The sequence below is a fragment of the Coloeus monedula genome (assembly GCF_965178545.1).
Source record: "Coloeus monedula genome assembly, chromosome: 10".
NCBI classification, from domain to species: domain Eukaryota; kingdom Metazoa; phylum Chordata; class Aves; order Passeriformes; family Corvidae; genus Coloeus; species Coloeus monedula.
In genome coordinates, this window is record NC_138790.1 from 15,695,520 (window position 1) to 15,707,748 (window position 12,229).

The 12,229-nt window shown below is 46.3% G+C and overlaps 1 protein-coding gene across 4 annotated transcripts in view; it reads right to left on the reverse strand.

Annotated features, from left to right (window-relative positions):
* TP63 (tumor protein p63) overlaps window positions 1–12,229 on the reverse strand; it is a 101,287-nt gene that overhangs the window by 14,145 nt on the left and 74,913 nt on the right. For 3 of the 4 annotated variants that reach the window (XM_082288383.1, XM_082288385.1, XM_082288386.1), the window contains 6 exons: window positions 7,399–7,585; window positions 5,583–5,698; window positions 5,154–5,263; window positions 4,768–4,904; window positions 3,672–3,754; window positions 2,588–2,724 (listed from right to left, as the gene is read on the reverse strand). In XM_082288383.1, the coding sequence (XP_082144509.1) occupies window positions 2,588–2,724; window positions 3,672–3,754; window positions 4,768–4,904; window positions 5,154–5,263; window positions 5,583–5,698; window positions 7,399–7,585 (770 nt within the window). The remainder of the gene's footprint in view (window positions 1–2,587; window positions 2,725–3,671; window positions 3,755–4,767; window positions 4,905–5,153; window positions 5,264–5,582; window positions 5,699–7,398; window positions 7,586–12,229) is intronic. The other variant, XM_082288384.1, reaches the window with a different exon arrangement.

Genomic DNA, 12,229 nt, shown 5'->3' on the forward strand with positions numbered 1-12,229 from the left:
ACCATGATAATCTCAATCTTGCTTTTCCTACTCTTCAAAAAAAGTTGAAGCTTTCCATGTTGCAGGAGTGAAAGGGAAAACTCTTTCCACACACCTAGATAGCTTTTCTATGTTAATCACTGCCCAGAAAAGTAACCTGGAAAATCAAGCAATTCCTCCACCATGGCTTGACTCTGGAGCATTTGTGGATGCTGCTCTATTTTGAGAAGGAAGAGCCAACAGCAACTTTCAGCCATTCCAGTCCCACAGAGCCCTGCTGGGGCATACAGCTTCCAACACTTTCCAGCTTGGTCACAGCATACACACTTTCCCAGCTCCCACTTCTCATGTGTACATTGAACTAAAGGTGAATCAAGACCGAAATTTTAAAGTACATCCCTACATACAAAGTGAGAGGCCAGAACAGATTCAAAAAGGAGTCCCTGTGCTCCTGAGTTTGGCCAGCCTGACAAGGAAGCGGTGGCAAAAGTCCTCCCAGCAACCTGTTCACAGTGGAAGTTTGCTCTTATCCAAACCACTCCCTACAAAGCAGCTGCTCTAACCCATTCTCACACAGACCTGATGCTCCTTTTTTGGGGTGCAATTTCATCTTAGAGTATTTTCAGCCTAAACATCCCTTTGCCCTGAACACATTCATTCAGATATTAAGTCATACCCTGGATTATTGAGGAAAAAGTAGCAAAACCCAAAGTGCACCTAAGAAACTATTGCCTGAACATGCATTTCAGCACAGAGGGCCCTTCTTGATGGCAAGCTGTCTGCAGAGACAACCGCAGCAGCTCTGGACAAACACTAAAAGTTATTCTTCTCCACACTCCTGGCACTCTTAAAAGCTCTTAATCTTTCTCCCGTGTATCTGAGCACACTCAGCAACTGAGAAAAAACAAGTATATAACTGGACAAGTGCCAGGAGACGTGCCAAAAGAAGTTTCATTAAATTAAATGGCTGGACTTCTACATGCTGGTCTTAAAGGTAACACAAATACCAACCTCATTTGCCAGGAACCCATCCTACTGATATAGAAAGAATGAAAACAGTAATTATGGCAAAGCCAACCATCAGCACCAAGGGAAAGCTGTCGTCTGCTGCTGTCCATTCCTGCTTACAAAACCATTTCTCAGCTGAAATGGCTGTGGTTCAGGTGAAGCTTTGAAGACAAGCAGCAGAGCACACAAAGGCCACAGTGCCTAGGAGCTAGTAAATACAATCTATGGTATATACAAACAGTGCAGATGACTGATAAGTAAATAATAATAATGAGATTTTTAAGTGCCCCAAAAAAAGAGTACAGAGCCCTTGGATGCTCCAAACATTTTGGCAGAAGGTTTTTTTCACACCTCCACAAGACTCCAGCTGACACTAAAAACATACAGGTTGAAATGTGAACACATGCAGAGATCTGGCAGAAAGCTGTGGTATTGCAGAAGTCCTGAGACAAGGCCAAGGCACTGAAATAAATCCCTACAGGCTCAAGTGGGACTTATGTGGTGCCTTGGCCCCATGCTAACCTCTGCAGAGGAATGAGTTATACCCACAGCCTCCTGACGCGAGAGCTTCCCAGCAGGAACGCACGAGATCCGAAGCACTACCGCTGGCAGACAGCTACAGCCCAGGGGGCTATTTTCTGTCACCCGAGACAGCAGGTGAAGCAATGCCCATGAATGACACCGCTTACAGCCCGTCTGGGAAGTCATTCTCTACCCAAGCCTCTGTAACTGCAAGGCTTTGGGAACCCAGACACCTATTTGGCCCTTCTTTTCTCCATCTACCTCGCACTTAGAGCTCCCAAAGCAATCCCAGCGCAGCCCTGTCAGCTGAGTTCAGGGAGGATGGAGGATTTCTCATGAGCAATGTGAAGAGTCAGCTGGCAAAGTGCAGTTTTTGACAACACTTTAAAAGCGTGTATAGAATCTTTCTTCGAAGTGCCCACGGGCCACAAAGGAAATCTTGCTGCGTGTTTCACCCTTGCTCTCGACTTTCAGCTGCCTGTTTTATAGGTGAAAAACCTGAACCATTGTTGTACCACTGAACATTGTTGTACCACCTCCAATGCACCAGAGATGCTCTGCAGCAGGGTCCAAGCACTCAGCTGAGCTGGTGCTCACAGTCCCAACTCTACATACTCTTAGCAAGATGCTCAGATGGATACGCTGGAGAAGGCATGGAGATGGTTCCATGTTTGCTGCCATTCCCATGGAGAGATGAGAGACGAGTGCACCCAGCCTGCGCTCCCCAGCTGGGACGGGCACACGCAGCAGGTTTCTGACCACAGGCTCTCAATGGCTCTGCCTCGCTGTGCTGTGCCTTGGGCTCTGGCTGAAGGTCAGAAATGAGGCACTGAGCCCATCCTCATTCACCCTCTGAGGCCAAAAGGTGAAATGTGAGGGATGAAAGACTAGAGAGGGACCTCGCAAGCAGTCAGGACACACACTTGGGGAAGGAAGACTGCTTTGTCCCATTGCTTGGCCCTCATTTGAGCACCCTGTCCCTGTGAACAACTGTGCAGCAGCCTTCTGTGTCTCTCTCCTCTCTCCCCCTTTCCCACTCTCCCCACTGCACTGACACTGCAAGCATAGTGGTACTCACTGCTTCTGGAGCAAGTGCTGGTGCTGCTGCTGCTGCTGCTGCCGGTAGGTCTCAATCGTGTGCTGGGGAAGGTACTGCATCAGCTCCAGGGACTCTTTGATCTTCAGCAGCATTTCATACGTCTCCCGTCCCCTCACCTGGATCATGGGAAAAGGAAAGGGGGTTGGGGGAGGGGGGAACAAAAGCTTTAAAGGACTGCATTATAGCCCTTACTGTAGTCACCTTAGAGAGTTTCAGATAAAGTCAAGTAAACAACCAGAGCAGGATACAAATACTCTGCTTATACACTATGCTCGCACAATAAAACTGCTAAGTCTTGTTCTAGAGGTGCAGCACAATGTTGAAGAGTGATAATCTCACACTGAAGGCTGATGAACATCTTGGGGTTGTCATATGGCTCAACGTGAATCTACGCCAGCCAAAAGCAACATTCTGATCCAACCTATTTAGACAGAAAATGTCTTTACTTGCCTCAGATGTAAGCAGATCTGGTGCTGAATCTCACATGCCAAAAGACAGCGCTTGAATTTGGGAGCTGGGTTTGGCTCGCCCTTCTCCTCCAAGCACACCATGGTTTGTGATTTATCCAACTAAACATGGCTCATGGGGAAGGAGCTAAATGGCCAGTTAGAGGTATTTCTTGCTCTTTATGAGCCTGCATTTAATACAGCATAGTTCACTCCTATCACTGAATTACAATGGCAATACATGTAAAAGCCATAGAAGCATCCACCTATCAGTAAGATAACCCCCAGTATTTCTAGAGAAAGGTCGTGCCACAGACCCAGCAATGACAGAGGAGGAAACCTAGTTAGACCTCAGACAATGTTTCCACCAGGACAGACAGATCCCTTGGGATAGTCCCATATGCCTTGCATAAGCCATTCTTAGCACCTAGTGGGATCTTTAATATTTTTTTTTTGGAGTATGTATTTAAAATAGGTGGCTCATAGTATTAAAGAAAATAAAAATTATCCTTTCACACCCCAACCCCATCCTCAGTTCTCTTTGAAGTCTAGGTAAGCCTCAAGTCACCGTCAAAGATAGCTAACATAGGGTAAATACAAAGACAGAGAGAACTCACTGGCAAGTATAAGAGCTCATCATCTGGGGAACGCCTTTTTTTGATAGATGTCATCTGTATGCCGTGAGTTCCTTGTCGAAAAGCTGGAAGAGAAACCCCAAAGGCACCCCATTAAAAAAAAGAAAGGGGAGGGGGGAGAGGGAAAGGAAGAGTGTACAAAGAAGAAAAAGGCAAAAAGAGAGACACAAAAGAGATAAGAAGTGCATGGCCAGCTCAGATCTGTAGTGCTCTGAAGGGATCTCTGCCTGAGCCACTCCAGAACTGTCCTTGCAGCTCCTGGCTCTTTAAGGCAGACACGACTGCAGATGCTGCCTGACCATGTCACCTGGGGAAACACATCAGCCAAGGCATGCTGGATATATGACAAAGCCCTGGCAAGCCACACTTAGAACAAACACTGGCTCTTTACAGGAAAGTTACAGAAAGTTTTGGTATTACAGGGCTCACGAGCTGTTGGTGAATCAGTGATCCACGAAGGTGAGACCACTGGCAGGGAGCAGAACTCACAAAGAAAACAAAGCCCCACTCCAGTCTGTCTCCTGTCATAACCTGTGCCCTGCTGTCCAGCCTGCTGCCCTCACTGAGTACAGGGCAAAACCAAAGGTGGATTTCCACATCCTGCATGTCCAGTGAGTACTCAGATCTCTTTAGAGAGAGACCACTTGCCAGAGCATCTCCAATGCACAGCACGGTTTGTTTGCTCAGTCTAGATCCCTGTGGCTGGAAGACACCTGCCACAGCACAGAACACTGGCCAGATGAAGCAGAGAACAACAGCATGGCCCCAAACAGGCAGTGAAGGTTCAAAAGGTTGAAGTCCCAGCCATACAGCTGGAAGGTGGCAAATAAGCACCCCTTTACCCACCACTGGCAGGGCTAATCTAGCACCAGCAGTGCTGCAAGGGAGCCCACAAACCCAGATTATCAGACACTGCTTTGTGAACACCAGCTCATTTTCTAGGCTGATTCACCCTCAGAAAAGAGATGTCTAATGCCCTCCTGCCTCCAAGCCCATGCCCAGCACCACTCTGTCCCCGTGGCACAAGCACCCAGTGACAGCCCAATCTGCGATCTGCCCAGCTCTGCCAGCTACTTACGGCGCTTCGTACCATCACCATTCTTTGTGCTGTCAGACACTTGCTGCTTGCGGATGCTGTCCTCGTCTGCCTTGCGGTCTCTGCCTGGGCAAGCACAAATACGGGCTTCGAAACAACGGCGGCCCAAGACTTGCCCACTGGGAAGAGAGGTAAGGAGAAACATCAGCTAGCATTCTGGACACAGGCCAGCAGCTCCTCTCAACTTCATACCACACTGTGCATCTCCCATTTCCCAATCCAGATTTCCTGAGTGCTGGGCAACTCCCACCTGCAAACATCTAAAAAATATCCTATAGCCTCTTGAATGAAGCTGTTCCTAAGGATATGGAATGCTGCCCTGAGGGGAAGAGGAGCCAGAAGGGTTACAGTTGTGATGCACAACTTACTCTCTGGTTTCCAGGGTCACAATGATGAGGATCGGGCGGCGGTTCATCCCTCCAACGCAGCTGCTGTTGCACATGAAGTTGTACAAGACTGTAGTGAACTCAGTACCAACCTGGATGAGACAAAGACGATGACCAGAAGAGAGGGAGGATGGAGAGCTCTGCTTTTTCCAAGCTCTCCTCTCCTATTTCCCAAGCTGGACTGCAATCGGAACAGCGTGAAATAGGCCCCCACTACAAAGCTTCCTTAAGAGAAATTAAGAACCCCTGCTCTCAAGGAATAAAGAGGGTGTTTCACAGCTCATTTCTGACAAAAAGGAAGAAGGGATCAATTGTGATGAGGAAAGCCCAAAATCCCAACTCCTCTGGCTAAGGTTACAACTCCCACCCCTCTGTGTGCCAGGATGCCACCAGCCCGAGCTCACAACATACCTGGGGAGGTTCATAGGGGACCAGCACACTCTGCCTCCCAGTGATGGGGTCTTCTACATACTGGGCATGGCTGTTCCCTTCCACTCTGATCAGGTGGCTGGGAGGTGCAATCTGCCCTGCAAGGGTAAAGAGGGGAATAAACAAGAGACACTGTTCAGTGAAGCAAGGCCATACACAGGGTGGCAAGATCTGCCACCCAGGGAGATGCACGTGGCCTCAGAAGTCTACCAGAGCACACACAGGTGCCTCCCAGCCCTTAAAGCATCCCTACCCAAGATCCCTGCTGTCAGACACCAAAAGCAACAAAGGCTTTCTCAAGCTCACTCTGGATACCTGTGGCTAAACTTGAACCAGAGCTTCCCAAGATCCCACACTGAGCCCAAATGTGAACTGAGTGGCAGCTCAGCAGCTCTTCCAGCAGGTAACTCCTGCCGGATTTTCACACCAGCTGAAAGCCTTTATTTTCCGCCCTCTAATGCATACACAAAGCAAATTCCTTCAAGTCTCAATTTCTACTCTTCTTCCTATCAATTGCTAGCCCTCTTCTGCTCCCTTACATCAGTCTTAATCCTAAAAAAAAGATTCAAGTAGCAAGAGAAATATGCATTTAATTAATGGTCAGCTTGAAAAATCATGCTCGCTTATAGCAGCAGCAAAAGGGAACATGATCTTCTTGGTTCCTAGGCCACCTTCCAATAATTAAAAGCTTCCTTCCTGCAAATTTTCTTCCATGTTTCTACAACATACAACTACATTCTGAGAAGAGGACCCTGCTATGGGTTCATCTCAAGAATTTGTTTTGTATATTAACTATTCATTTCTTACTCAAAGTAAAGCCTATTTCTAGAGAAATAACTACTTCAGAATAAGAATTTATAGGACTTTTTTTCTTCCTTACAAATCCATTACTGAATGGCGTCAACCCTCAATAAATCCAGTTCTGTCAGAAAAGCACTTTTTAAAATAAAAAACTGTTTTGAAGAACTGTCTCACTCCACTCTGATTTTACACTCCCACATCCTTGTTTATTTCTGGGACTTGTCTAGCTGGCTACACTGTAACCAGCCATAGGATCCAGGCTCCCAAGACATCCTGCTAACTGACACCAACCACGGTTCTTTCTACAGTAGGAGATAAATAATGTACGTAGAATAAAACAGATGCTCATTTGAACTTAGGTGAACTTAAGTGGCCAAGACAAAATGGAACCCTGCCCATGAGCTTGCAGAAAAGCAAAGGACATTTTAAAAACAGCTGCTGCTTCACTAACATGAGGAGAAGCAAGTAAAATGTTAAAACATTAATACTGAACTGAGAGTGTTAAATGTAGAAGAACGATGCCCACAGTTGATGCTGGCACTTAGCTTTACCCTGCCAGAGATAAACAGCCCCTCTGTCTTTGAGGCGTGGATTAAGGACTGGAGATGATATTGCATCCTGTTACTAAATCCCTGTCCCAGCAACATGGAAGCTCATTCCTGAGCACAACAGCTGCTTCTCATTGCAGAAGCAAAAGCAGAGCAGAGGAAGGCTGCCAGAGGGGCACTGCCTGCCCTGGGGACAGACATCCACCCAACCTAGGCAGTCATGAGGTTTATTTCAGTACTTTCCTCCCAAGGATGTGCTTGCACAGGGACAGCTAAAGCACTGCATGACACTTCCTGCCAAGCATGGGAAATACAAAGCTGCACAAGGTGTCGCAAGGAGGTCTGCTTCCAGAAGGTTTGCTCTGAAGCTGCTGTCACATCCCTCAGTGGCTGTTCATCAGCCAAGCAGCTCTGGAGAGGGACTGCCAGGATAGCACTGCCCTCCTTACCCTCGTTGAACTCCCGGCTCAGCTCGTGGTTCGGGCAGCGTTTGACCACTTCGGTGACGTGTTCAGCTTTCTTGTAGACAGGCATAGCCCTGATGACAGCTCCCTGGGGTGGTGGGGTCATCACTTTGATCTGGATGGGACACGTCTTGGCGATCTGGCAGTACAGCTTTTTCAGTTCAGTGGAATACTGCATGGGGAACAGACCAAAACAGAGTCAGGAGTTCAGCTAGGGATGAAGGCACACCAGGAACATGGAGATGGCTTTGCATGTGTAACTAAAAGCACCAGCCACTGCATGTGCACTGCACTTGTTTGCACAACAGCCACGCTTCCAGAAAAGTGAAAAAATCCCTAGACCTTTACCTGCTGTACAATAGCAGAGGATAAATCTACATCCTAGCTTTCCCAAACGCAAAAATCTTCAGATAAAGAGCACTTCATTTACTCGAACAAATAAAGGCTTTATTTCTCTTGGGCACACACTCCCTCTTGCAAGAGACACCCATTATCCACCTAACAAAACAGATGCTATTCTTTTCACAGCATCCTGTAATCCTGGAAGCACTCAAAACCACAGACAAAGTGTTTCATCCTGTTTTCTACGAAGCCCTCCTACTCTTGCGGAGGGATTAAATAAAAACATCAACCTTAGAACTGAACAGTACTTGAAAACAAGACCCTGATCAATTTGGGAGTTGTACCAAATCTGACATTTCAATCATCTTTTAAAACCATCTTCTACATCTACTGAGCACCACTGTAGTAATCTTCTCGCTTCTAAACTCAAAGTATTATAGTCAAAAATAAGGTAAAAAAAACCCCAAACAGTATTTTTTTTTCAAAGCCAGAAGAGTTGAACAGCCCAAACACCAGCTCCATGCTGAGACCTAGACAATAACCCAGCAGCTGGCTCCAAAAGGGAGGCTGTGACCATGCAATGAACACCTGGAACAGAAGAAGATACTTTTATTCACTGTGCTAATTTGGAGACTATTAGATTTCTCTTAAGATATTCCTCACTAAAACAGTAAACCGATGCAGCATTTTCCTGGAGGGTGTTCACATCTGGAAACCTTTACTCAGCAAAACGTCAAGGCTGAAGTTGGTGGTTTCTTTTCAAAACCCCTCTGAAATAAAGGCATCTGTTTAGCAGGGAGGACGGCAACGAAAGTCCCAAGTGGTTCAATGCTGCACAACCTAAATCCATTTTCCTGGATGTCTCCCATGAAGGAGACTCTCCAGTCTCCCCTGCTGTACAAGCCTGTTCCAAAATATGGCAGGTTTTTCAGTACCCCACTCCAGAGGCATTCAGTTTTCTCCTGGTATTCAGACATTCATGAGTGCAGAGATCTCCCTGTAACAACATAACCCACAGGAATTGCTGGCATTTCCCCATCTCCACATCCTCGGTTCTTGCAGGAAAAGAAAAGTGACAGCCCCAAGGTGGTTGTTTCCTCACAAAAAAAGGTCTCTAGCAGCCATGGGCCAATACATCCCTCTTCCCAGCTGTTCAAACAAAGCAGTGACAGGTTCATACTGGTCAAGAGCACCCTGTGGCCATGGACCCCATGGGACTGGGAGAGCCAGCGTGTGCACTGGTGGGTGGCAGATGATGCAGCAGCAAAAGGATTAGCTAGTGATATTCAGGGATTATTTGCATTTCAAAGTGTACACACTGCTAACATAGGAAAAACAAAACTTGCGAGAGACACTGGGTAGGAGAGAGGGATTAAACATAAGCCAAGCCAGTCCCTTCCCTCCTCACTCAACACCATCTTGCCATGTGGCAGAGAAGATGCTACAGGTATTTAAGCTACGAAAAAAGATTTCTTTAAAATGCAAAGGCCAAATTGTGCAATGTATTTTTTGTGCCTGCAGGCTACAGATTAAACCCACAAAGGATTTACCCAGCCTGCGGAAATGGGGAGCATGCCAAACAATTACAAAAAAAAAAAGTTGCGAAACAGATCTAGATGGTGATTTATATCATACATCTTTTAAACCTGAAATTCCTTATTGTTTTTTAATTAAAAAGCAATTCCTTACTGAAGGTAAGAATGAGCTCACCATGTTGTCTTTTCATCTCAAGAGGTAGAAAAAGAATCACTTATATTTAAAAAGGAAGAAAACCTGTAAAGCTTTGTTTCCTTCAACACATCAGTTTGCTCATAGCATTGTGAAGGTTTCAAGGACAGAAAGCCTCAAAAATCTCAAAAAGCCAGCTAATCACTTGGATGCCTTAACATCACTGAAGCATAAAGAAATTGGGCACCCAAAGGTGATGGGCTGAAATGCAAGCGAAAATACGGAAGAGCAGTGGTGCACAGAGGGCACAGCACACGCCAGGAGCCAACGTGTCCGGTGTCTGCAGGCATCCAGAGAATCGAACAAACGGAAGGAGATACACACCCCTCTGTCACTGACCGGGACTCTCGGTGCTGACTGTAATTTTACGTATAATATCTTCAAAGACAGAAAGCTGGGGTTACAAGAAAGGGGGAAAATAAAAATCACTGCTTTCAGAAGGACTGAGAGGTACCCAACACCAGCATCAATACCGAGGTTCCTGATCAAACAGTGTGGCCCCTCTGCCAGCAGAGAAAGGGATCTACTCCTCATACGCCCAAATGGCACGGCTGGACCCCGCTGACTACAACCAGCAAGGAAGGCATTGGACCCACAGCTGAAATTCACAGAAAGTGAACAGCCAAGAGCTAATGGGTTATGATGAACAAGCCTATCCAACAAAGAAACACAGGGCAGACTCAAGAGCTGCAGGTTCCGGCCAACAACTTGAACTTGGCATGTCAGAAAAGGAGGGTAACCAGGAGCCCACCTCTGCCTCAGGACACAGTCAGGACAGGGAAGATTGCCCAGCACAAGCAAAAGAGACAACAGGAGGCTGAGCAGCCTTTTTGTCACCTGATTGTGAGAAGAGTTCAAGCCTCACAGGCACTGCACAGGGCTTGGGGACATGGCGTAGAGCCATGATTTCACATCTACCCCAGGCACAGCCGCCTTCGAGCATGTAATCACTGAAGGGATGGACATTTAACACCAGTGTAAATCTGTCTGCAGGGTACCTGCTGTCAGACAGAGAGGGGCTCGAGTTTCCCACCCCGCCAATTTTGCTGCAACCAGGGGTAACCTGATGCACAGCCATTTATTGGCATAAATAGATGCCAACAACTAGGTCATGGTGACTTCGTCCTGGATCAGTGATAATCGCTATATCCACAGAGCAAGACAGGATATTGTATATAGATTTCAAAGCAAAGGCACTTCAGAAAGAGAACCCAAGGCAGGAGCTGTCTGTGCATTCAGATAGTGCCTGCAAGCAAGGATCACACTCTTGGCACAGGTGCTGCTCCTCAGTGGTCCCAAACGACCCCACCCTGCAGGAGGTGACAGTCCCCCTGCCCACCATCTTGCTGTGAACTGACACTTGCTGTATGAGGGCTAGGACCATGAGCAATTCCCAGAAATCCAAAGCATGACTATTAATAAACACACTTGAGCAGGAAAACTAAATTAATTAGGAGTACAAATATAAAAAATGAGCTTGACCCAACAAACAAGTCTAGCAGTTAACAAGATGACAATAGCCATTATCCAGCAGTAGGAACAAAGGTTGTGCCAACAGCCTGAGGAGCGCAAACACCACTTCCCCCGGAGTAGAGACCTGAAAGCCATTTAAAACAAAAGAGTTGAGCCTGGAAACATGTTATCTGCTCAAGAGGGAGAGGAAAGAGCGTTGGCTTGGACTTTTCTTTGGAGTTTGACTGCTGTCTGTCATGAATTTAGCTTTTTGCTTAATAATATGTTTTAAAAGGAAAGCTGAAAACATTCCAGTGCCTGCAGCTCTGCTCTCCCCACCTGCCTGTGCAGACATACTGTATTACCCACTCTTGGCACCCTGGCTGGTAATTCAGTAGCACAATACACACACCAGCTACCATCAGGCAACACCTGTCTGATTTCTCAGTAAGCCCCTTCTACGGAAGGTGTGTCAACAAAGTGCTGGAAGGCAAAAACAAAACACTTTTTGACTCTCAAATGGACAATTTTTGTTAGAAGGGACTGAAGTCTCCTGGAAGTAAGTGTGCAACGCAATACAAGCCACAATGGCTTTTCACTGTGTGTTCAATTCCTCTGCAAAACTCTGATGCAGTGAAATCCCCCAAACACTACTTTTGAAATCTAGCTCTAATATCTGGTTTACCATCTGATCTAGCAGAGGGATTATGGCCTCTAAATCTTTAAAAGCAGTGGGGTTCAGTCAGCTCTACAAATGCTAATGGCTGTCAGCTTGAAGGGGATCCCAGAGGTTGGCTTAAGGCATTACAGCTCCCTGAGCCCCTCCTGCTCAGATCAACAGGTCTTTCAAATCTTCTGCAAACTTCTTTTAAGTAGTCATGTTTTAATTCAACTCCGTTAACTAGATTCATTTTACTTTGTTTTCAAAGCTGTCAGTCAGCTATGATTTCTCCCCTATCACACTAACTCCCTAAGAAGGGGGGAAAAAAAACAGGTTAGAAGAGTGGGAATGCAACAGTTACCTGCACCAGAGTATTCACAGGTGAAAACAAGGAGAGTCACAAAGAAATAGAAAATAATTTGAATCTATTTTAATTATTTAGGAGAAAAAAAGGCAGTGGGAAGAAAGGAAGCTACCAACTAAGAATAAAAATTGAAATTTACCCAAGCACCTTAAACATTTTTTATATGCTAGACCATGATCTAACTCTCCATTTACAAAAAGCTGCTGGGAGCATGTGGGGGCAAATCAGGAACACGTGTATGCACACGCACACACACACTCTCTTAGGAA